Raw genomic sequence first — 27,596 nt, 5'->3', positions numbered from 1 at the left:
CTATAAATTTCCCAGTAAAAGCTTTGCTTTCCTTGTATTCCATTTTGTTGTTATGTTTCCATTTTCATGTGGTTTGGAGTATTTAAAAAAATTTCTTGAGAACTCATTGCCAAAAATTAACATAGCTACTCCAACTTTCTTTCAGTTAGGGTTAACAGGGCATATCTTCATCCCTTTAAACCCATTTCTTTCTATTAAAGTGATACATCAAGAAAATACTTCTCTTTTTATTCACTCTGACAGTGTCCTATCTTATAATTGCTATATTTAGACCATTTCCTTTAAAAAGTGATTGGATTAGTATCTACCATATTTGTTACTGTTTTCTATCTGCTGCTTTTGTTGCTTCTTGTCTTCCATTCTTTTTGTACCTCTTCTTGTTTTCATAACTTTTTTCCTTTTATTATATCAAGTATGCTTCTTTTTTTCACCTTTGTACAGTGCATCAAATTTACATCAAAACCAAATCCTCTTTCAAATAATTCTATTCCAATCACTTCCTGGATAATGCAAGTACTTTTTAGCAGAGTACTCTCGTTCCTACTCAATTGCTGGTATTTGTTTCATTTATATACAAGCTATAATTTCTGAACTTATTGTTACTATTATCATGTTTTTTTTTTCTGGTCATGGTGATTGAATCTGGGGCTAATGCATGCTAGGCAAGTGTCCTACTGGTGAACCACATCCCCAGTCCACTCTCATTATCTTTAAAACACTGTTATCTTTTATCAATTAAGAAAAAAACAGTTTACTTTTATTTTCTCTCTATTGCTCTTCCTTTATGTATATCAGAGTTTCTGAGTTGTACAATTTTCCTTCCTCTGAAGAACTTTCAACATTTTCTCTTAAGTCTAGTGGTGAAAAATTCCCTTGATTTCTGCCTAAGAAAGCATCTTTCTACACTTTCCAAAGACAATTTCACTGGATAGAGATTTCTAGGTTGATGGTTGTTATGTGTCTCCCATGATATATATGTTGAAAAGCTCACCCCCAATGTGATGGTGTTACAAGGTGGGGCCTCTGGAAGATAATTGTAATTAGGTCGTGAGGATGGAATCCTCATAAATTAGTGCTGTTATAAAAAAAGTCATGATGGGCACAAGATGGCCACTGACTGTACCCTTGCCAGACACTGAATCTCTTGGCATCTTGATCTTAGAACTCCCACTTGGAACTGTGAGAGATAAGTTCCTGCTATTTAAGCAATTCACTCCATGGTGTTTTGTTACAGAAACCTGAACTAAGGAGTTATTCTTTAACACTATAAATATCTCACTCGATTTCTTGCTTACACAGATTCTAAAGAAAACCCAAAAGTAATTCTCATCTTGCTCATCTATATATGATAGGTGTTATTTTTTCCTCTGCCTTCTTTCAAGATTTTACTAGGTCTTTGATTTTCTTGAGTTTGAGTATGACATGTAGAATTTTTGGCATTTGGGTTCTGTAAGTTTTCTGGATCCATGGTTTGTTGTCATTATTTATGAAAATTCATTCATTCTACTACTGTTTTTTAAAATTTCTACATCTCTTTTTATTTTTTAGAGTTTACATCTCTCTTCTTATATTACCCATCTGTTCTTGCATGCTATCTATGAATCCAATTAGAACTCTCAGCCTATTAATTATATCTGTTTAAAATTCCTGGGGGTATCTGAGGTTTATGGTGATTAAATTTAATCTTAAAGAAGTAGAGGTTTTCCAGTAAACTACTAGGGTGAGGAGTATACCAAGCAGAGAAAAATGAATAGCCTTTAAGAAAGAGAGTGGCATACTCAGAAAACTAAAAGTTAAAGTGCAGAGTGGAAAAGTGAACCTACATATTCTCCTAGGGAGAGCATCATGTCAAGTATTTGTATAAAATAATAAGATTATTAGAAGAACAATTATGGGTGAGGACCACGGTAAAATTGTTAAGGAAATATCCCTATACTTCTATGTTCTGAGGAACTGGTTTATTATTGTATTATTATTATTATATTATATATATTATTATATTATATATATATAATATATATTATTATATTATATATATTATTATATTATATATAATATATATTATATATATTATATATATTATATATATTATATTATATATTTTATTATTGTATATTATTATTATTATTGTATTATTCACAAAGATACTCAGCTCCATAGTTTATAATCTTAAACCCTGAAGACAATTGAAGGTTCAAGTGATAGATATTTCACTGATAAAAAAATAAATCAAGATTTTCTGGTGGTAGAGCGCTCGCCTGGCATATGTAAGGCCCTGGGTTCAATCCTCAGCACCACATAAAAAGATAAATAAATAAAATAAAGGTGTTGTGTTCATCTACAACTAAAAAAAATATTTTAAAAAAATACATAGGATGATCTTGAAGATGGCGGCGATGGGAGTGCATCACCCCAGTGCGCCGCGTCACTGTGTGGGAGAAAGACGAGGTGAAACGGCTGAAGGCTACCTTGTTGGGAATTTCCAGTGAAATTGAGGTGCTCCAGAATCTAGAGGACGGATTTACATTAATAACCTAGACTTAATTGACATATATAGAATATACCACCCAACATCAAGCAGTTACACTTTTTTCTCAGCAGCACATGGATACTTCTCAAAAATAGATCATATATTATGTCACAGGGCAACTCTTAGACAATATAAAGGAGTAGAGATAATACCATGCATCTTACCTGATCATAATGGAATGAAACTGAAAATCAACGATAAAAGAAGGAAGGAAAAATCATGCATCACTTGGAGAATGAACAATAGGTTACTGAATGATCAATGGGTTATAGAAGACATCAAGGAGGAAATTAAAAAATTCGTAGAGATAAATAAAAACACAGACACAACATATCGGAATCTATGGGACACATTGAAAGCAGTTCTAAGAGGAAAATTCATTGCTTGGAGCTCATTCATTAAAACAAGAAAAAACCAACAAATAAATGATCTCATACTTAATCTCAAAATCCTAGAAAAAGAAGAGCAAAACAACAGCAAAAGAAGTAGAAGGCAAGAAATAATTAAAATCAGAGCTGAAATTAATGAAATCGAAACAAAAGAAACAATTGAAAAAATTGACAAAACTAAAAGTTGGTTCTTTGAAAAAATAAATAAAATTGACAGACCCTTAGCCATGCTAACAAAGAGAAGAAGAGAGAGAACCCAAATTACTAGCATACGGGATGAAAAAGGCAATATCACAACAGACACTTCAGAAATACAGAAGATAATCAGAAATTATTTTGAATCCTTATACTCCAATAAAATAGAAGATAGTGAAGGCATTGATAAATTTCTTAAGTCATATGATCTGCCCAGATTGAGTCAGGAAGATATAGACAACCTAAACAGACCAATAACAATAGAGGAAATAGAAGAAACCATCAAAAGACTACCAACTAAGAAAAGCCCAGGTCCGGATGGGTATACAGCAGAGTTTTACAAAACCTTTAAAGAGGAACTAACACCAATACTTTTCAAGCTATTTCAGGAAATAGAAAAAGAGGGAGAACTTCCAAATACATTCTACGAGGCCAACATCACCCTGATGCCTAAACCAGACAGAGACACTTCAAAGAAAGAAAACTACAGACCAATATCTCTAATGAACCTAGATGCAAAAATCCTCAATAAAATTCTGGCGAATCGGATTCAAAAACATATCAAAAAAATTATACACCATGATCAAGTAGGATTCATCCCTGGGATGCAAGGCTGCTTCAATATACGGAAATCAATAAATGTTATTCACCACATCAATAGACTTAAAAATAAGAATCATATGATCATCTCGATAGACGCAGAAAAAGCATTCGACAAAGTACAGCATCCCTTTATGTTCAAAACTCTAGAAGAACTAGGGATAACAGGATCATACCTCAACATTGTAAAAGCAATCTATGATAAGCCACAGGCCAGCATCATTCTGAATGGAGAAAAATTGAAGGCATTCCCTCTAAGATCTGGTACAAGACAGGGATGCCCTCTCTCACCACTTCTGTTCAACATAGTCCTCGAAACACTGGCCAGAGCAATTAGACAGACGAAAGAAATTAAAGGCATAAAAATAGGAAAAGAAGAACTTAAATTATCACTATTTGCAGATGATATGATTCTATACCTAACAGACCCAAAAGGGTCTACAAAGAAATTATTAGAGCTAATAAATGAATTCAGCAAAGTGGCAGGATATAAAATCAACACGCATAAATCAAAGGCATTCCTGTATATCAGCAACAAATCCTCTGAAACGGAAATGAGGACAACTACTCCATTCACAATATCCCCCCAAAAAATAAAATACTTGGGAATCAACCTAACAAAAGAGGTGAAAGACCTATACAATGAAAACTACCCTAAATAGAGATATAGAAGAAGACCTCAGAAGATGGAAAAATATACCCTGTTCATGGATAGGCAGAACTAACATCATCAAAATGGCGATATTACCAAAAGTTCTCTATAAGTTCAATGCTATGCCAATCAAAATCCCAACAGCATTTCTTGTAGAAATAGATAAAACAATCATGAAATTCATATGGAATAATAAAAGACCCAGAATAGCAAAAACAATGCTAAGCAGGAAGTGTGAATCAGGCGGTATAGCGATACCAGACTTCAAACTATACTACAGAGCAATAGTAACAAAAACAGCATGGTACTGGTACCAAAACAGGCGGGTGGACCAATGGTACAGAATAGAGGACACAGTAACCAATCCACAAAACTACAACTATCTTATATTTGATAAAGGGGCTAAAAGCATGCAATGGAGGAAGGATAGCATCTTCAACAAATGGTGTTGGGAAAACTGGAAATCCATTTGCATCAAAATGAAACTGAATCCCTTTCTCTCGCCATGCAAAAAACTTAACTCAAAATGGATCAAGGAGCTTGATATTAAATCAGAGACACGGCGTCTGATAGAAGAAAAAGTTGGCTATGATCCACATACTGTGGGGTCGGGCTCCAAATTCCTCAATAGGACACCCATAGCGCAAGAGTTAACAACTAGAATCAACAAATGGGACTTACTCAAACTAAAAAGTTTTTTCTCAGCAAAAGAAATAATAAGAGAGATAAACAGGGAGCCTACATCCTGGGAACAAATCTTTAGTCCACACACTTCAGATAGAGCCCTAATATCCAGAGTATACAAAAAACTCAAAAAATTAGACAATAAGATAACAACTCAATCAACAGATGGGCCAAGGACCTGAACAGACACTTCTCAGAGGAGGACATACAATCAATCAACAAGCACATGAAAAAATGCTCAGCATCGCTAGCAGTCAGAGAAATGCAAATTAAAACCACCCTAAGATACCATCTCACTCCAGTAAGATTGGCAGCCATTATGAAGTCCAACAACAACAAGTGCTGGAGAGGATGCAGGGAAAAGGGTACACTTGTTCATTGTTGGTGGGACTGCAAATTGGTGCAGCCAATTTGGAAAGCAGTATGGAGATTTCTTGGAAAGCTGGGAATGGAACCACCATTTGACCCAGCTATTCCTTCTCGGTCTATTCCCTAAAGACCTAATAAGAGCATGCTACAGGGACACTGCTACATCGATGTTCATAGCAGCACAATTCACGATAGCAAGATTGTGGAACCAACCTAGATGCCCTTCAATAGATGAATGGATAAAAAAATGTGGCATTTATACACAATGGAGTATTACTCTGCTTTAAAAAATGACAAAATCATAGAATTTGGAGGGAAATGGATGGCATTAGAGCAGATTATGCTAAGTGAAGCTAGCCAATCCTTAAAAAACAAATGCCAAATGACTGCTTTGATATAAGGGGAGTAACCAAGGACAGGGTAGGGACGAAGAGCTTGAGAAGAAGATTAACATTAAACAGGGATGAGAGGTGGAAGGGAAAGGGAGTGAGAAGGGAAAGGGAGTGAGAAGGGAAATCGCATGGAAATGGAAGGTGATCCTCAGGGTTATTCAAAATTACATATAAGAGGAAAGGAGGGGTAAGAGAAAAATAATACAAGTGGAAGAAATGATTTACAGTAGAGGGGGTAGAGAGAGAAAAGGGGAGGGGAGAGGAGGGGAGGGGAAGGGGGATAGTAGAGAATAGGATAGACAGCAGAATACATCAGTCACTAGAATGGCAATATGTAAATCAATGGAAGTGTAACTGATGTGATACAGCAATCTGTATACGGGGTAAAAATGGGAGTTCATAACCCACTTGAATCAAACTGTGAAATATGATATATTAAGAACTATGTAATGTTTTGAACGACCAACAATAAAAAAAATAAAAAATAATAAAAAAATACATAGAACACACACACACAAAAAAAGATTTTCCCAGAGCTTACTTACCGCCCCCCCCCCATCTTTGAGAATAAGAGCAAAATTGAATTTTGAGAGCTCTTACTCATCCTGATGTCAGCTACAATAAATGCTATGGTTCAGAACATTATCCTCACTTTACCAAGCTGGAGCATTTACCTTGCAGAAGGCATCTGGGAGGAGCAGACCTCTGCTCTTTCCTAGTCAGTAAGAATAAGAATTTTGGGGTGAAAAGTAGGGGCCCCTGGGGGACAGAATACTTACCTCCAAAGCACAATCTATTTTATCCAGAAGATAACTGGATCATATGTTGAAGAAAACTCAAGAAATCTATGGTCAAGTCTCTTTTAAAACACAATATTTACTTTAAATATTATAACAGACTCTTAAATCTTCTTCAGCTACTGGAAATATTGTTGAGAACAGATCACCAACTTTGGATCTTCCTGGTTCCACTCAATCCTAATTAGGCTTGTGGCCTTCACCTTTCATGTACCTAAGTTATTTAACTTTCATTCCACTTAGTCTCATCCTGTATGGGATGCCATTGTTGACCCAGGACTAATTGACTCTTTTCTCATTTGCTACATCCATCCTGACTTACCTGCTTGATCTGTTTCTCTGCATTGTCTTAAAGGAATCTCTCCCAGTGCTTGCTGCCTTATGAATGACAGAATGTGAGGTGCTGAATTTGTTCCACAGTGTCCACATGAATAAATAGCTAGAGATGTACAGCTCTAGAATGGATGTACTCATCAGTTATAAGAAAAATTGTGCTTTTAATATTTTACATCTTTGCTTAACTTTGATAAGTAAAATGACTTTTAAACTATAATATATACATTTCAGTGCCATTTTGTGCCACTCTATCACCTTGTAATACCTGGTATTTTCTTTATGACATAGCAACATACAATATATGCACTTATCTGTAATCATTTTAAGTCATGTATGTCTTATGTGGACAATTATATGATATTCTTCTGGTGGGGAGAAATGTCTCTTATATCATCAGTGATTCCAAGCATACCAATCACATAATAGAAATAAATTCAGGAAATGATGTTGACTGGTTCATTAAAGTACCTAATAGGGAGGTTAAAATTAGTGATAGCACATGTCGTTTCTCCCTTGAATTCTTAGTTATTTGGTGCTGTATGCATAAGTAATTCTGGAAGAAATCAAAAGTTCAGAATTTTGTTTTTTCATGCTGACAAAAATTAAATATAAATATTTTTAGAGTTTTTAAATTTTCTATATTTTCTCTAGATTTTTTTTAAATATCTGGTAGATGTTTCCATTAAATAATATGGGATATCTTGAATTTGTAGTTTAGCATCTGCATATGCCTGTAAAGAGGGAGGTTTAGTGAAGGAAGGCTTGTCTTGTTTTCTTTTTACTATGTCAGCAATGTCATCTTTCATCCAGTTTTCAGAGCAAGAAAACAGCGAGATTAATTGTCTCTTTGGAACCTCAGGTGGAAGGTGAGTTGTCTGTCATTCTGATGTGGTTGCTCCTCCTTGGTTTTGGGGAGATGAGGAACTATCTGCTTAGAGCTCTGCAGTTTGGTTTCTTCATCTTGAAGACTCTTATCTTTTATATTTGCAACCACTTCAAAGCTTGAGGGAGCAGTCTCCCATTTGCTGTTTAGAAGGTTCATGTCTTCAGTCTTTGTGGCCCAGAGAACATGTTTTTTCCTCTTCTTGGTGCCTTTGAGAGGTGTCAAACTTTCAAGTGACCTTTGGGGCACAGACTGGAACCATTCTGAGGCATCTGTCCTAAGATTCCTTTGGGTTACAAAAGGAGGGTTTCTGGGTGGCGTCCAAGATGAGTTGTATTTCTTTATATTTATGCAAGTAGCTGGCTTTGATCTAGAAAAGAAATTAAATATGTGAATTTTTGCTGGACATGTACCCACTTTATAGACTACAAAATCAAGGTAGAGATCCTCATATCGCAAGAGGGAAATTTTTTTTCGAGAGAGGGAGATCTTGTAAATTATTCATGGTAGCCATTTCATTTCTCTCAGGTTTTCTAACCACAAACTTTTAACTACATTTTACTTAAACTTTCTAATTTGTTTTGGTAGTGCCGGGGATTGAACCCAGGGCCTTATACATGGTAGGTAAGCACTCTACCACTGAGCTATAATCTCAGCTCCTAAACTTTTTGAGTAATTGTACACTAATATGCATTTGGGAGAAATAATAAAGATTCCACGTACTCTTCACCCAGTTTCTTCTAAACGTAACATTTTGCAAAACCATAGTACAATACCGTAGCCTGGATATTGACATTGTTGTGGTTAAGATACAAAACTGTGGCCTCACATTGCTGTGTTTAGTGCTGACTTCCCTCCTTGCCCATCCCCTCCTTAATTCCTGGCAGCCGTTAATCTATCATCCCAATTATCTAGTCTTATTTCAAGAATGTTATATAAATGGAATCACAAAGTATGTGACCTTCTGAATTAGCTTTAGTTTGCATAGTTCTCTTTGGTTATCCATCCAGGATACCTTGCACATCATTAGTTTATTCCTTGTTACTACTGAGTAGTTGTCCTTGGCACAGATGTACTACAGCTTAATGATTCATCAAAGAACATGTGGATTATTTCCAATTTATGGCTGTTACAAATAAAGCTGCATAAATATTTGTGTACAGGTTTTTGTGTGAATTTAAGCCTTTGTTTCACTGGGGTTAATTTCCAGGAGAGTAATTGCTGGGTAAAATGGTAGTTATATATTTAATTTTTAAAGAAACTGCCAAACTGTTTTCCAGAGCAGTTGCCCATTTTATGTTACCACCAGCAATATATGAGTAATCCAATTTCTCTACATTTGGTGTGGTGCTTTTTTGCGGGGGCAGGAGCAGGGGTGCTGGGGAATGAACCCATACAGGGCCTCATACATGTTAGGCAAGTGCTGTGATACTGAGCATTCTCAGCCCTGTTGTTTTATTTCAAAGATGTGCAGTGCTAGGTCATTATGTATTTAATTTGCATTTTTTAATGGCTAGTTGAACATCTTTTCATGTGGTTACGTGTCACCTGTATATTTTGTATGGTGAAATGTCTATTCATGTCTTTTTCCTAGACAGCAGAATACATCAGTCACTAGAAAGGCAATTTGTAAATCAATGGAAATGTAACTGATGTGACACAGCAATCTGTATACTGGGTAAAAATGGGAGTTCATAACCCACTTGAATCAATCTGTGAAATATAGTATATTAAGAACTATGTAATGTTTTGAACAACCAACAATAAAATTAAAATTAAAAAAAAAACTTTTGAAAATGCTTTAATTTTGAAATTTTGAAAATTCTTTAATCCAGAGAGAAGTATTTTGATCATATGGTTTGCCATATCTTTATAGCCTGTTTTTTTATACTTTCAACATAGTCTTTTACAGAACATTTCATTTTGATAAAGCCCAATTTACTGATATATCATTTTATGAATCATGTTTTTGGTGTCAAGTCTAAGAACTCTGCTCAACCTCAGTTCCTGAAGATTTTCTATTTTTCTCCTAAAAGGTTTGTAGTCCTATGTTGTACACTTAAGGTCATAATCTATTTTGAATTAATCTTTGTACTATGAATTTAAGTTTCACTTTTTGACCTACTGAAGTCCAATTATCTCAATATTGTTTTTTGAAAAGACCTTCTGCCTCCGTTGAATTGCTTTTTCTTTTTTTTTTTTTTTGGTTCCAGGGATTGAACCCAGGGGGCACTTAATCACTGAGTCACATTCCCATCCCTTTTTATATTTTATTTAGAAACAGGGTCTTGCTGAGTTGCTTGAGGGCCTTGCTTTTGCTGAGGCTGTCTTTGAACTTGTGATCCTTCTGTCTCAGCCTTCTGACTTTGGCATTTTTATATAATCAGTTATAGGTTTATTTCTAGGTTTTTTACCCTATTCTATTGATGTATATATCTATTCATCCTCCAATAGTACATTGTATTACTGTAGCTATATAAAAGATCTTGAAATCAGACTGATTCCTCCCACTTACCCTTTGTCAAAATCGTTTTTGCTATTTTAATGCCTTTGTGAAAAAGTTTTGTTGGGATTTTGAAAAGAATTGTGTAAAACATGGATATCAATTTGGGAAGAGCTGACATCTTTATTCATTGAATCTTTCAATCCAGGAACATGCTGTTTTTCCCCCATTCTCTTAGATCTTTGATTTCTCCTATTCATGTTGTGTAGTTTTCAACATACAAGTCTTACACTTATTTAGTAAATTTTCAACTATGTATTTCATTTTTATGAGATATTGAAAATTGTATAATATTTGTAATTTTGATGTACACAGTTCATTGCTTACATATAGAAATATATGTTTTGTATGTTTATCTTATATTCTGAAGTCTAGAAGAACTTGCTTATTAGTTCCAGGAGTTTTGTTTTGCAATAGACTTCTTGAGACTTGTTTTTAGAGAATAACATTATTAAAAAGGGACCATGTTATTCCTTTTATTTTGATCTGTATGCTTTGTTTCTTTTACAATGGCTAGAACGTCTAGTACATTGTTGGATAAAAATGGTGAAAATGGACTATGACAAGTTCTCTATTCCTATTTTTTTCTGAGAATTTTTATCATGATTTTTTTGTCATTTTGTCAATTTTTTTTTCTGTGCCAATTAACATGATCATGTGGGTTTTGATCGTCAGCCTGCTAATATGGCAGATTACCTTGATTTTGTGTGTGTGCGCGCACACACACACACACACGTGTGTGTGGTTGGTACTGAGGCCCTTGTGTCTGCTAGGCAAGCATTTCACTACTGAGCTATATCCCCAGGCCTTTTAATTTTATTTTGAGACATGATCTTGCTTAGTTTCCCAGGCTGGCCTTGAACTTGCAATCATTTTATCTCAGCTTCCTGAGTAATTGGCATTACAGATGTGTACTTGATTTTTAAAAATATTGAACCATCCTTGAATTCCTGAAGTGGATCACACTACCAAGGTGTGTATAATTCTTTTTAAATTTAACACTGTATTCTATTCACTAATTTTTTGTTAAAGATTTTCTAATATACATCTATGAGTGACCTCATTCAATATCTTTCCTTATTTTTACAGTCTTTGGTTTTGGTATCAGGCCAATGGGTAGCTTCATGAAATGAACAGAGACCTACTTTTCTATTTTCTGGAAAAAAATTTTGTAAAATTGGTATTAATTCTTCTTTAAGTACTTGATGAAATTTTCTTGTGAAACCATCTGGGCCAGGAGATTCTTTTTTTTTTTTAGGAGTTTAAAATTATGAATTCAATTTCTGTAATAGTTAAAAGGCATTCAAATATTCTATTCCATATTGAGTGAGTTGTGAGGTGGGGGAGAGAGGAAGGGAGGGAAAGAGTGTATTAAGGAGTTGATCTATTTTCTGTAAATTGTTAAATTTGTATCTGTATTGTTTTCAACTATCTTTTGATCTTTAGTGATATTCCTTGTTTCATTCCTACTTAGTAATTTGTTTTTTTCCTTATTTGACAGTCTTGATAGAAGGTTGTTAATTTTACCTATCTTGTAAAGAAATAGTTATTTCACTGATATTCTGTCATTTTTCTGTTTTTGATTTTCACTCTTATTTTTATTATTACCTTTCTTTTTATTTGATCTTTTTTTTTAAAAAAGTTCTTGACAAAATCATGGCATTTGCAGGGAAATGGATGGCATTAGAGCAGATTACGCTAAGTGAAGCTAGCCAATCTCTAAAAAACAAATGCCAAATATCTTCTTTGATATAAGGAGAACAACTAAGAACAGAGCAGAGAGGAAGAGCATGAGAAGAAGATTAACATTAAACAGGGACGAGTGGTGGGAGGGAAAGGGAGAGAGAAGGGAAATTGCATGGAAATGGAAGGAGACCCTCATTGTTATACAAAATTACATATAAGAGGAAGTGAGGGGAAAGGGAAAAAAAACAAAGGAGAGAAATGAATTACAGTAGATGGGGTAGAGAGAGAAGATGGGAGGGGAGGGGAGAGGAGGGGAGGGGGGATATTAGAGGATAGGAAAGGCAACAGAATACAACAGACACTAGTATGGCAGTATGTAAAAATGTGGATGTGTAACCAATGTGATTCTGCAATCTGTATACGGGGTAAAAATGGAAGTTCATAACCCACTTGAATCAAATGTATGAAATATGGTATGTCAAGAGCTATGTAATGTTTTGAACAACTAATAATAGAAAGGAAAAAAATTCTTGAGGTGGGGAGCTTAGATTATTGATTTGAATTTTTTCTTCTTTTTTGCATATGCAATTATTTCTATAAATTTCCATTTCAGTACTGCTTTAGTTATATCCTACAAGTTTTGATATATTGAGGTTTCATTTTCATGCATTTCAATATATACTTTTATTCCTTTTGAGGCTGTCTTTATATCATGAATTATTCAGAAGTGTGTTGTTCATTTTTCAAATATTTGGGTGTCTTGTCTGTGTTCTGTTTGATATTGATTTCTAGTTTGATTCCATTGTGGTCACAGATTATACTTTGTATTGTTTAAATTATCTTCAATTTTTTGAAGTTTGTTTAAGACCAGTTTTGGTCTATCTTGGTATAATCTCTGTGTACACTTGAAAAGAATGTGTATTATGCTGTTGTTGGGTGGAATGCTAATTACCAATTAAGTATTTTTTTGTTGTTGTTGAATTCCTTAATATCCTTATTTGCCATTTACTTGTTGAATAAATAGTGGATTTGCCTATGTCTCTTTCCAGTTTTTGATTTACATATTTTGTAATCAGTTTGTAGTTTTAAGCAAACACATGTAAGATTACTGTGTGTTCTTAGTGAATTGTTACTCATTATATAATGTGCCTTTCTGATAATTTTCTTTTGAGATCTGCTTCATTGAATACTAATATAGTTACTCCTTTCATTTATTAATGTTTGCATGATATGTCTTTTTCCATCTTTTTAACATTTTGTCTACATTGTCATACTTGAAATGAGTTTCAAGTGAACTATGTATCATTGAGTAATGTTTTTAGATCTATTCTGCCAATCTGTCTTTGCTGGTTTTATTTCAAGCATTGACATTGTTTCTGTGTGTTCACTGTTTTTTGTTTCTATCTTGGATGATGTGAACTGAGAATTCCACTTTGACTTATTTGTAGTGCTTTTGAGTGTATCACTTCAAATAGCTTTTTGAGAGACTGCTCTACACATTATATTACATATGAACAACATCAAAATCTAAAGGTGGTGTTGTGTTACTAGTTTGGACATGGAAACTACTTCCTTTGTGTGTCTTTACCCTCTCACATTTATAATTGCCTTAAATATTTCATTTACATACATTTAGAACAATATTAGTGTTATAACTTTTACTTCAACAAACATAATTTAGAAAACCCATTATTCTGACCTGTATTTTTGCTTACCATATTCTTTCCTGATAGTCTTTCTTTTGTTGTTTTCTTTTTGTTTAGAGAAAACCTTTAGCGATTCGTTTAGAATATTAATTAATATTGGTCAAAGACTCTCTTAAGTTTTACTTCATGTGAAGATCTCTTGGGTCCACCTTTATTTTCACTGGGTATAGAATTTTAGTTCCATAGTTCCTTTCAACTATTGTGCATTTCTTCTGGCCTCCACTGTCATTCAAGTTATTTTTCCCTGTAGGAAAGGTGTTATTCTTCTCTGATGCCTTTCAAGATTTTGTCTTTTTATTTAGTTTTCTGAAGTTAAATTTTGGTAAATTGGTATGAATTTCTTTGGGTGTGTCCTGTTAGTTGCTTGCTTAGCTTTTTTTTTTCATGTTTGTTATTATCGATTATTTGTATTGATAATTATTTAAATTAATCCACATATTTACTATTTTATTTATTCACAATTCTCTTTTATTTATCAGAACTTACTTATGGGTTGATTTTCTTGCTATGAATTACATGCTTTAGATTTTTGTCTTAATATGTTTTCATGAAAACTCATTTTACCTGAAAATGTTTTTATTTTATTATCATTCTTGGGAAATAGTCTCACTGAGTATGAAATTGTAGGTCAAATGCTAAAGATTGCTTTTCTCGCTGGGCACTTAATGTGTCTTTGGCAGTTTCAGTTGATAATTTTTTTGAAACATCGTGACTACGTTTATTTAGAAATTCACTAGAAGCTCAATGTAATTCATCAGGTTAATCAATTAAAGACAAAAGCACATGATCACATCAACAGATGTAGAAAAATATATATTTTTTTCACTTTTAAAAATGTGTTATTTTATATATACATGACAGTAAAGTGTATTTTGATATATTATACACACATTGAGTATAACGTATTCTAATTAGGATCCCATTCTTGTGTTTGTACATGATGGGGAGTTACATTGGTCATGTATTCATATGTTAACATGGGAAAGTTATGTCCAAAACATTCTGCTGTCTTTCCCATTCCTGGCCCCACTCTTCCCTCCATTCCCCTTTATTTAATCCAACGAACTTCTAATCTCCCCTGATGTTAGCATAATTGCAGCCATCTTCCTTTCCTTCACCCCCACTTTATGAATACTGTTCTTATTCCCAAGAAATAGAAAGGAGCCCGAGATAAACTTACCGGCCTGGAGATGTGCTGGTCTTGCCCTGTTTTCTCATTGAGAGATAGAAGACAACTTACCGGCCCCTGAGATGGGGACATACTGGTTTCCCTGTTCTCTCCTTGAGAAGATAAAGGGACATGCAGGTTTCCTTGTTCCCCCTCTGAGAGATAGGAAAACTGCCTGTCTCTGTTCCCAAGAAACAAGCTTGCCTTCCACAAAGATCAGGAGATACTTACTATGTCAGTCAAGACTAAACCTGCACCTAGTGCCCAGCCATGATTCTAGCCTACAAAAGGTATCATTTGAGGGGGAGTTGCTGCTGCTCTCCCTCACTTGCTGCTTCTGTCCCTCTCTTTGTGCAGAGCAGCCTTGTCAGGCTCCTGATAATAAACCCGCTTCTTAACCCAGTTGTGTGTGTGATTAGTCGTGCACCACTTTCCTTTCACTCACCCCATCTTAGTGTGTGTTAGCTTCCACATATCAGGGAGAACATTCAGCCTTTGGTTTTTTTGGGGATTGGCTTATTTCATTGAGAATGATAGTCTCCAGTTCCATCCATTTACCAGCAAATGCCATAATTTCATTTTTCTAAAGAAGCAGCCTTAAAAGGCTGAGTAATATTCCATTGTGTATCTATACACATCACATTTTCTTTAACCATTCATCAGTTGAAGGGCACCTAGTTTGGTTCCATAGCTTAGCTATTGTGAATTGAGCTGCCATAAACATTGATAATGGTTGCATCACTGTAGTATGCTGATTTTTATGCCCTTTGGATATAGACCAAGGAGTGGAATAACTAGGCCAAACAGTGATTCCATTCCAAGTTTTCTGAAGAATCTCCATACTACTTTTCCTAGTAGTTGCACCAATTTCAGTCCCACCAGCAATGTATGAATGTACCTTTTCCCCCACATCCTCACCAACATTTATTGTTACTTGTATTCTTGATAATTGCTATTCTGACTAGAGTAAGATGAAATCTCAATATAGCTTTAATTTGCATTTCTCTAATTGATAGAGATGAACATTTTTTTTCATATGTTTGTTCACCATTTGTATCTCTTCTTCTGTGAAGTGTCTGTCCAGTTCCTTTGCCCATTATTGACTGGGTTACTTGTTTTTTATGGTGTTAAGTTTGTTTTTGAGTTCTTTATATATCCTGGAGATTAAAGCTCTATCTGGGGTGCATGTGGCAAAGATTTTTCACCCACTCTGTAGGCTCTCTCTTCAAGTTCTTGATTGTTTCCTTTGCTGTGAAGAAGCTTTTTTGTTTGATATCATCCCATTTAGTGAGTCTTGATTTTATTTGTTGTGCTTTTGGAGTCTTGTTGAGGAAGTCAGTTCCTAAGCTGACATAATGGAGATTTGGGCCTACATTTTCTTCTAGTAGGCACAATGTCTCTGGTCTAATGCCTTGGTCCTTTGAGTTATTGCTCACCTTTTGATTGCAGGTTTATGTCTCTTGACAAATTTACAAACTTTTCAGGCATTATTTCTTTGAGTTCATTGGCGCCCCTATCTTATTTCACCTCTCCTTCTGAAACGCTGATAACATGAATAAAAAAATTTATTTTATAGCCTCCTAGGCTCTTCTCATTTTATTTTTACTGTATTTTAGCTCTGATATTAGATAAGTTATATTTTTCTCTTTCTCTGTTCACTCTTTCCTCTACTCCACCACCTTACTTATGCTATTGTGCTCATCTACTGACTTTTTATTTCAGTTGTTATACTTTTCAGTTAAAATTTTTAAATTTGGTTCTTATTAATATTATCTTTCTCCTTTTCTCTCCATCTCTCTTTATTCTGCTAAGACTCTTATTTTTTCCCATTTGTTTCAACTGTGTATGTTAAACCATTTTTTATCGTGACTTTTAAAAATCTTAGAAAATTCTAACATATCCACCACCACCACCCCCACCTCCTGCCAAAGCACCTGTATGAGATAGTGCAAGAAGGTTCAGAGGAGAAATGATTGGGTTGTGAGTCTTAATCCAATAAGTGATTTACCACTAAAGTGGTAGGGTGTGGCTGGAGGAGGTGGGGATTGGGGCGTGGTTTTGGATATATATTTATATTTGGTGAATGGACTCTCTGCTTCCTAATTACCATGTAAGCCTCTGCTACACTCTACCACTGTTATGTTCTTGTCTCACCTGGAGCCCTGAAGAATGGAGCCACTATCTGGGGATTGAGATCTCTGAAACTACGAGCCCTCAAATAATCTCTTCCTTCTCTACAGTTGCACTGGTTGGGTCCTGTATTCACAGCAGTGAAAAAGATGAGTAAAACAGAAATTGGTACTGAGAAGTGGGGTCATTGCTGTGCCTAATGGTTCAGAAGATTTTTGAGCTTTTTTGGAATTGGTGGGAGGAATTTGAGATGTTTAAAAGTGCAAGCTGGAAATGCTTTAGATTGTTATATGCAAAGCTTAATGGCCAATTCTGGTGGGAGCTCAAAAGACCAGAATGCCAATAGAACCAGGGACAATGAAGACAGGGCTCAAGAGGGTTCAGAGGATGACTCTATTGTGTGGTGAGCCATTTTGCTGCGCTGCCTTGTGTGGGTGTTGGCTTAGTTCTTGGACAATAACTCAGTGCTTTGTGGTCGGCCAGTTCCGGAGTGAGCCGATATGATAATGTGCTGAGTGTTCTAAGAACCAGTAAAAACTGGTAAGAACCAGTTGACCTGTACTTCCTGGCTCTGGGCGCCAGTGCTGAATTCCTTGCCTTATTGGCTGCTGCTGTGTTGCTATGCGCTTTTGTCCAATCACATGAGACTTAGGCCGCGGCTCTAGTATATTAGGGGTGGTCTTTTCGGGTTCAGGGTCCTTTCTCTCATCGAACCATAATGGAAGCTCCCAGTAAAGCGTGCTAAAGAAGAATCCTGTTTGTTGTCGTCATTCCTGCTGGCGGGTAGACGCGACACTATTGGAATTTGCAGCAGAGACAATTAGTGTTATGTTCTGGTTGAGAAGCTGTCTTCATTTTGCCCATGTCCAGAGACTTTCTGTGAGGCTGATTTTAGAAGCAGTGGACTTTTTAATCTGGCAGAACAAATGTCTAGGCAGCATAGCATTCAGGTGGTGGCATGGATATTGCTGATGGCTTTTATATGAATTTATTGTGATAATCAGGAGCAGCAAGCACAGCAGAAAGATTTGGAAAAAGTGAATTTGAAAGGCCAGAATAAAACTAGAACTAAGGAAGTTGCAGTTGTTAAAGACAATACTGCCACTACAGAAATGCTAAAGATTTTTCCTGGAGACAATAAGAAAGATGGCTTACGGGCATCTCAGGAGCTGGCAAGACCACACCCATCTCAAGCTCAAGGGAGTAAAAGTGAAAATTCTCTTGAGATGAGTAGGGTACCCTTCTTCCAATAAAGGGCCTAGGAAGTTTTTTCAACGTGCTCAACCACCCTGGCACTCAGAGGCTGCCATAGCAAGGGTCTCTGGAGGCTTTGCTACTGCTCAAGATGGCGGCAGAACTTGACATCAACCAGTGATGCTGGTTCTGCAGGAATGCACGATGCTGGAGTCAGGAGGTCATAAAGGCTTCCACCAAGATTTCAAAAGAAGACCTGGAAGGCCAGGAAAAATACAGCAGGGTTGGAGTCCCTGTGGGCATCCCCTGAGACATCAAAGTGTGGAGATGTGTGGAGAAAGCTGAAGCTGCCGTGGAGACTACTGAGATTAAAAAATGCAAGTAACAGAACAACCAATAATAAAAATTAAAAAAAACAGAAATGCCAGTAACATAGGACATCATAGTAGGACAGTTACAGGAATTGAGCAGAAACAAGCCAAAAAAGGCCACTTGGGCTGCAACAAATGGTGGAGCTACACATGCCCTTTGGAGAAAACATCAAGATGCCTTGTGCCCGGATGCAGGACATGAAGCTACAGGACTTGCATTTCGGTCTTGGTTTGGTCCTATCCCTTCTTTCTATGCCCCTCATTTTTTGAATAGAAATGTTTACTATGTACCATTAAATATTGGATATTTATAAATTGCTTTTTATTTTATAGGAGTTCACAATGTGAAGCCTTTGGACTTGAACTTTGAGCAAATCTTGGAACTGCTGACTATGGGGACTCTTAGAAATGGAAAAAAATATATTTTGCTTTGTGAGATGGTTGTGAGGTTTTGGGGCAGACTGGTATGGTTTAGATGTGAGGTTATCCCCAAAAGCTCCTGTGTGAGATAGTGCAAGAAGGTTCAGAGGAGAAATGATTGGGTTGTGAGAGTCTTAACCCATCAGTGATTTAATCCCCTTGTAGGGATTAATATGTGTGGTAACTGAAGTGGTAGGGTGTGGTTGGAGAAGGTGGGAATTGGGGCATGGCTTTGAGTATATATTTGTATCTGGTGAGTGGACTCTACTTCATGATCACCATGTAAGCCTCTGCCACACTCTTCATCATGTTCCACCTCACCTCGAACCTGGAGGAATGGAGCTGGCCTTCTATGAACTAAGACCTCTGAAACTGTGAGTCCCCAAATAAACTTTTCCTCCTCTAAAATTGTTCTGGTTGGGTCCTTTAGTCATAGCAGCAAAAAAGCTGACTAAAACATTGGTATATCAGCTAATTGTCTTCTTAAGATTAACTGTCTTCTTAAAATTAGTGTTGGATCTTCCTGGTACTTAAAATGATGGTTTATTCCTGATTAAACCATGGACATTTTCATATCATAAGACTCTGGATCTTATTTAAACTTTATTTAGCTAGATTTTTGACTCTGTGCCAGCAAGAGAAGTGGGGTGATAAGACCCCATTACCACTAGATGGAAGCAGAAGTCCAGGTCCCCACTTGGGCTCTGCTGATGTCAGAGGGAAGAGGTTCCTAATTTCTGTTGAACAGGTGTAGAAGTTCCAACCTCTGTGCTGCCTGTGCTGACAGTGACGGGAGTTGCTTCATTGCTGCTGGGTCTTGGTACAAAGGCCCCTTCGGATACTAGCCCAATGGGGAGCAGAAGAGCACCTCACTTCTGTCCAGTGGGTGGAAGTCCAGGATCCTTAGTAGTTTCCAGTGATACCTACTGGGAAGAGGCTCTTTATAGGCCAGTGGAGTAAAGTTTTTGGCTTCTACTCGTCCTTTTTAAATCCCACCCTAAGTGGGGTGTTATACCTCATAAGAGTAGGAGTCTACACCTTTCACATGGCTTCTACTTACATTGATGGCAGTGTGACCACTGTTTATCAGTGGTGTTTGTCTGGAGTAGAAAAACTTATTGTCTTAAGAGTTTTCTATTGAGTTAGCTGTCACTTTCCTGGCTCTTTGGTTATATAGTTTAGGCTTCTATGGGAGTTTTGTGCATGTGTCTGTGCCTGTTGGTGTTTCCAGACTGCGGTCTTATTCAGATTCAAACCTTGAATACATGAGGAAAAAAGGAAACCCAGATCACAGGGTTATTACTTGATTCCTGAAGTCCCAAGCAACTCTCCTTCCTTTTTTTTCAACCATTCAGAGTTGTCTTATATTTGTTTTAGATGTAATATCTGAGGGTTTTAATTGTTTTTAGTAAGAAGAACTGGAATAATGTGTCTACTTCATCTGCAGTGAAATCTCTCCAACTACCTTCTGATTTATATAATCTTTCTCAAGAATTTTCATTATTGCCAAATGGGATGCAAAACATGAAATTTATTCTTCCATATCTGAATTCTGATCAGTGTTTGACTCGACATAAATTTAACGGATATAAATCATCTTGCTAACATGCTGTTGATTAGTAATCCACCTAGACCTTATTTATTTTGGCTGAAGAGCAGAACAATTTATGTTCAAGTTCTATAATTACAACCAGATGTCAAATGCTTCAGTATGATAATTTTGCAAGCTGTAGCAACACATTAACTAGTCTCTATCTAGTCCAAACTTAGATTCATGTCCAAGATAATTTAGTAAAGGTGTGATCTTTTCATTCTTTACTTATCCTTTCTTTATCTTGTAATCATTTTCTATAGATAATACTATGTAAAAATGACGAGCAAGTTAAATAGAGAATATATAGATCAGAGAACAAACCCCAAAATTATAAAAGCAAAAGATTATCAGCTTGATAATGTTTAACTATACATTGAGAGTCTCTTTGCTAAGTATGGTCTTATTTGCAGCTTTCCTGCTTTTTATATTTCCATGTAAACCTAAAGTAGATACTTTTGGGGATGACCACCCCAGACACAATTTCCCCTTCTCAGGGGACTCTCTCTAGGTCCACAAGGGTAGGGCTTCCAACAACCACGTATGTAACTATGTGATCTCTATCCACTGACATGGATGCCAATCAGATTCTCTCTCCTTATAATTTAGAAGTGGGAATGAGCGATAGTGAGTTAATCTTATAAGTCAAATTGCTACGGGATGCAAATTTGTGAGCTGACCCTTGTGTACCCCTTCTTCTAAAGAGGGAAAACCAGACTGTAGATGGATGAAGAGCCCTGGGTAGTTTTCCTCTCCCAGTTCTACCCACATTCTGAAGCCTGGATGAATTCCTCTCCTTTTCTTCCTATGAATAGCCTTGTATTTTCTTGGAATTCTTCCCTTTCACCCTTCCTTTATGTTTTTTTTTTTTGATAAGTGGGTTTAGAACTTTATTTTTTTTAAGAGAGAGAGAGAATCTTTTAATATTTATTTATTTATTTTTTAGTTTTTTTTTGGCGGTCCTCCTTTATGTTTTTTAATTAAGCTAGTTTGAATTGGTTTCTGATATGTATAAACGGAGAGGTCTTAATACATCCTCGTATTTGTCTATACCTTCAGGCTCAGGCTAATACACACTGAGTGCCTTTCTGGGTTCAAAGTACATAAGGAATCTCTTATGAAAGATACAGCTAAAAATCAAGTTATGTTCTAATTGTCACCCTGACCCCTTGCCCACCTCTAGATTCTCAGCTTCTTGGCCTCTTTGCTCAAATGTGTTGTATTTTTGTTATTAGTTTCCTAATTTGTGATTTTGCTGATATTATCCTGTTTGATTCCTTGTTTGCCTGGGCCAACACTACAATTTGCTTACCTCATATTAGCTGACCTATTGAACTCCATTCCTGTCAGGCATCCTTCCCCAAGATGATTGCTACCCATTACACTAGAAACTTCCCTCAATTTCCCAGTTTAATAATCTTATTGATTACATAAAAAATACCCATTAATAAACATTTAGGGAAAAACAACTGAAAGAAGAATACCATCCCTAAAACCACTTTAGTTATCAGGAGATAATCACTGATGGGAATATGTGATCCCAGAGCCTTTTTGTAGGTGTGTATGTGTTTGAATGTGCACATACATATAAATGCAACCATACCAAATCTGTATTTATCTGATTTATATATCCTATTTCATTCACTTACTTATTGGGAACATCATTCCATGCTAATTAATTAAATATTCTGTATGATACTAAATAGCTATATAATATTTCATTTTATGAATGTACCATAATTTATTTAAGCAATTTTCTTGGGCATTTATTTCATATCTCTATTTTTGACTTCTTTTAACAACACTGAACACATGTATCACACCATATAAGCCTTTTAGACCTTATTTAGGCTTTTTCTGCAGGTTACAATTTCTAAAAGTGATTTTTTTTAGTCAAAATGGATGTATGGGAGCTGAGTTGAAGAGCATGTGGTTAGCATGTGTGAGGCCCTAGGTTTAATCCTTAGCACTACATAAAGGGAAAAAAAGAGAAAGGAATGTGAAGGATTGAAAAGGAAATGAAACTAAGGATTTTCCACTTATATTGTTGGATTGCCTTCCAGAAACTCTGTTTATTTATATTCACGAAATCATGAATAAATTTGTCTGCTGAGAAGTAAAAATGGTATTTCATCATTGTATTAATCTGCACTCTTTAGATTTTAGTGAGATCAAACATTTTTAAATGTTCATTTTCTGTGTTTTTTTCTCTTGTGAATTCCTCATTCAGAGCCTTTGCCCCTTTTCACATTAAAATACCCATTATTTTCTAAATGACTTATAGGTATTCTTTGTGTATTTGGTATATTGGTCCTGATTTTCACTTATGTTTAAAGAGAAAAGACAAAGCATAATGATGAAGTTCAGAAGAACTCTGGAATCAGAATGTCTGCCTGGGTTTGAATTCAGATTTTGCTACCTATTATCTTGTGTGATACTTTGCTGAATTTACTTATCATCTCTATAAGTCCTATGGTGGAGTTTTTTGGGGTCTTCTAGATGTCGGATCATGTCATCAGCAAACAGATAATTTGACTTTTCCTATTTGTATAATTTTCAATCTCTTTCTCTTGTCTGATTGGTCTGGTTAGAGTTTCAAGAACTATAATGAAGAAGAATTATTTAAAAACACCTGAAAAATTTCAAGTCAGGATATGATTACATATAATTTATGCATACTTTATTCACAGATGCAAATTAATGAGTAATTTCATACAAATAACCAGTCAAATAAGACCTGATAACTTAGAACTTCACATACCTGGTGTTTTCTTTGTCCCTTTGTCAAATGTGGTGTAGCTGATATCATTTTCCAAAGACTATTTATTTATCCAGGATTGTTGCTTAGAATAATGAACTAATCTGCCTTGCTTCCTTATAAATGAATGTATTAAATATTTAGGAACAGGATGTGGCTCTGGGGTATAGCACTTGTTTAGCATACACAAGGCCTTTGGTTTGATTCCTAACACCACCTAAAAAAAAAAAAGCTACAAATGATAATACTGTATGGACTTACTGATGTTGGATTTGGAAGTTGCTTCTTGAATTGAATAACTGTTTTATCTGAGTGTTTTCCATGGGTTTTTGGGTTTCCATGATAGGGAGCAAATAATGCAATATTTCTTGAGTTTGAGCTATTCTTTTATCCCTGTAGATTCTTTTTTCATCATCTGTCCAGTTTATGCCACTCTTCTTACTTTGGACAGGTGTACATTCTTTACCTTTGCTTTTTAAGTTGTGATGAAGATCTGGGGATCAACCAGAAAAATACGAATAGATATATGATTTGTATTTATTCAATAATTACTTATTAAATTATTACTTATTACTTATTAAAGGCAAACAATTTTAAAGACACTGATAAGAGCATGGTTGGAGTGAAGGAAATTAGACCAAAGGAATGGAGAAAATGTGCTAGAGATGTGGATGAGGTTTCAAGAGCTGGAATGTAAATTATATTCCTACATTTGGAATTGGGTCAATATAGCTCCCCTATCTGCCCAGCTCTGCATATTCACACATGTCCAGATTTTAATTTCCTGAGAGATATGATGTGACCACAGGTATCTGATTATTCCTGTCTCAGTCTCCCATTGAGATAGAATATGAAAAAGAGGGAACAGTCTACCATGAGAAAACAGTCGGGATGGGTTTCCATATGTTATAAACTTGAAGGCATTTCTGTTAAATGCAGTGCATATGGATCAGGTAAAACTCCTATGGGTTGATTTAAAAAAAAATCTTTCCTAAGAAAAAGCAGTATGCCTACTAAGTAAACAAAGGGACCCTAGAAACAATCTACAGACATACTCTAAAATACTGATAGAGGGTTAAGGTGAGAACAGGTCATTGAAAACTGTGGAAATATACTGTGGACTTCTTTTTTAAAAAATTTCAATATCCCCCCTACGTAGAATAGTATATATAGGTAACTCTCTTTAAATCCATTACTCAGCTTCAATAATGTGTTTTCCTGTTAGGATTGATCAACATTTAGAATTCATTGATGGCACTAGAGGACATGGTTATAGACAGCTAAAATAACAAGAAAGTCTGTGTAGGTGAAACACGTTCCAAAAAAACAGACAAGATTCTTGGAGTGCCGTGACTTCCTGCCAGCTTCTGGGGTCTGATTGAGTAGAAAAATGGCTACTGCAAGGGTGTCACATTTGTGTTTCCCAAGTTCAAAGAGAAATGACTTAGGTCTAAAACTATCTGCAGGATTTGTCATGAATTTACTCCTCCTCCATGCTCTCCTGGCAGCTGAAATTCTGTTTTTGTATTATATCTTATCACTAAATATAAACTCTTCCAGAACTAAAATCTAACTGGGTTCTTCGTTAATCTCTGACAGAAATCCATGACATTTCCTCCTTAACAAGTTCAATAATGGGGAAAGACAAACATCCTTCTGTAAGAAACAGAGTGATAATGAAGACATAATATTTTAGAGGAAAATACATAGTCTTATATGTATATATTATTAGAAAAGTGGGAGGCAATACAAAGATAAGATAGCTCTCTATGAAATTGACAATGTTAAAGAGTATTGTAGAATTTTATTAGACATGTGTCCATAAAATAGTCAAGAAAGGAGATGCTAATTTCAGGAAAGACTGGATAAGGCTAATTAGGCACAGCCGTGGAGGCAATGGGGAACAACAGCAGCAAAAACCCTTCCAAAGTGGACAAATAACTTTCCTTTTTTAGCAGAATCATACAAATACCACTAATCTCCATCCAGTTCCTCTCTTCCTGTTCTAAAATACACTTTAATTAGAATTGGTACCTCCATCATTGTACTGAAATTTCTCTGATTAAGATCTCCAAGAACCTCAGTGCTGTAAATTCAATAGTCAATCCTTTGCAGTTGACCAGTCAGAAGCCTCAGACTCAGACTCTCATTTGGCTTCTAGAACAACGCATTTTATGAATTCCTCAAATCCTACCTCATACCCCAAAGTTGTCTTTGTTGTTCCTGTTCTTCTCCTGACCCATTAATGTAGGGGCTCCCTGGGGACTTGGTCCTTAACCCTTTTCTATCTCTGTAACTATTCCCTTATGAATTCCATCCAGCATCTATCCTAAAATAGTATCTATATGCTGAAAATTCCCAAATTTATCCCCATTCTAGGTCTCTCTCTGAACTTCAGACTCATATCCTTCTGCCTATTCAATAGTGCAACTGAATATCTAACAGACATTTCAAATGCAACATGTCCAAATTGAATTGCTGCTCCATTCTTACTCCCCCCCCCCCGCCCCTGAATCAGCAGATAATAACTCAATCCTGCTAGTTGTGTGGCTCAAAAACATGAGGTTTCAATTCGTAAACATCTGTGAAACCATCATCACAGCCAGGATCTAGTATAGATTCTCCCTAAAAGGTTCCTTGTGCATCAAATTTCCCATTCATTCTCTACTCCAGGAACCTTTTATCTGTTTTTTTTTTCTCTATAGGTTAACTTGCTTACATATAAATGAAATCATATAGCATTTTTCCATTATGTATCTGGACTTTTCATTCAGCATAATAATTTTTAGATTCACCTGGATGAATAATGTAGGTGAATTTGACTTTAGCTTTACTAACTTAAACTAGCATGAATTACCACGATAGACTCAGGACAAGGCCAATCTTCTCTGTCCCTTTATAGGGGTGCTTTAGAATAGACACATCTCAAGACAGAAACTGTGAACTACAATGGTCTTCAATTAGTGTAGTGATACTCTAAAGAGACATGAATAAAGGTGATCTCCAATGAAAAATTCCAGGTCTGGAAAGCAAAAGCTACCAGAATATGGTGGTGGCATTAAAAAAAATCCCTATGGGGGAAAAGTGAGGATGAAAGGTATCAATAGCAGGGAGCTATTGCAAATAAGATAATTAAAATTTTTTTCAAGGCTGTATTAAACTGAAATATTTTTCTTCTAGATTTAACTCATATGAAGATTAAATAAGGCAAGTATTTTCAGGGACAGGACAAAAATGGTTATTAACCCATTCTGTTTCCATAATCTAGGTTTCATAAATTTACTAATGAAAATATAGTATAAATCATCTTTATATTGATTAAAATACTAAATAATAATTTTTTAAAAACCTGTTTGTATCCTTGTCTTCTCAATCCAACTTGATGTTTGTTGGCTCCTAGGAAACTTCAAGGATGTCACTCTGAAACAGTTTTCATATAAACGATTTCCCAGGGGCTGAATTATTTCCTGGATTGGCCTCTCACAGGTTTCTAGAAAATATCTTCGATTGTCTCTGCTAAAACTCTGAATCATATTTTGGGAGCTGAAAGAAATTGGGTTCTGTGATCTCAATTTCAAACAGCAAACTACCCACTCAAGAGCAATGTACTGCCATGTTCTATTGGCATATTGTACCCCAGAATATGCAAAGTGTGTGTGTGTGTGTATATATATATATATATATATATATATATATATATATATATATATATATATATATAGACATGTATATATCTAATCTTACATAAGGGAAATCAAAAGGGTTAAACTATTTGCTCAAGATCACCCAGATAACAGGAGGCAGAGGCAAATCTAGAAGTCATACCTTCTTATCTACAGTACTTTTTCTCGTATCTTAATGTATCATTCAATTTATTTTCATAGAGTATGATAAAGATATGATAAATGATATTTTTAAAAATTAAATCTTAGTGTAAAAGAATTAATTTTATATACAATTATGGATATGCCAAAAGGTGCCTTATATATTGGTCTTAGAATATGTAAGGCATCTTTGGGACAAGTCTCTATTTTTCCTTAAAACCTATTTTATTTAGCAGAAACCAAGTTCTTAGGGGAGAAACCAAGGAAAGGAGAAAGAACATACCATGGTCATGGTCACTCTGTTGTGAAAATTCAGGCGATTTTCAAATGCTTATCTATGACTACCTATTTCACTATCTAGATATTTGTTTATATCATTATTCTAAAGGACAGGGAAACTTGCCAAGGGTGATAGAGA

General features: G+C 35.5%; 1 protein-coding gene across 1 annotated transcript in view; it reads right to left on the bottom strand.

Annotated features, from left to right (window-relative positions):
- Positions 1-7,779: 7,779 nt before the first annotated feature.
- The window catches only part of AGBL3 (AGBL carboxypeptidase 3), a gene marked incomplete at its 3' end in the record, with an annotated part of 86,613 nt that continues 66,796 nt past the window's right edge, over positions 7,780-27,596 (bottom strand). Inside the window, exons 16-18 of the mRNA XM_081283317.1 lie at positions 26,704-26,897; positions 23,616-23,847; positions 7,780-8,197 (exon numbers count right to left, since the gene is read on the bottom strand). Of these exons, the coding sequence (XP_081139443.1) occupies positions 7,780-8,197; positions 23,616-23,847; positions 26,704-26,897 (844 nt within the window). The remainder of the gene's footprint in view (positions 8,198-23,615; positions 23,848-26,703; positions 26,898-27,596) is intronic.

Source organism: Spermophilus citellus, assembly GCF_964194105.1.
Source record: "Spermophilus citellus genome assembly, chromosome: 3".
Classification (NCBI taxonomy): Eukaryota; Metazoa; Chordata; class Mammalia; order Rodentia; family Sciuridae; genus Spermophilus; species Spermophilus citellus.
Note: the sequence above shows the minus strand (reverse complement) of the source record. Positions and strands in the feature narration are given on the sequence as shown.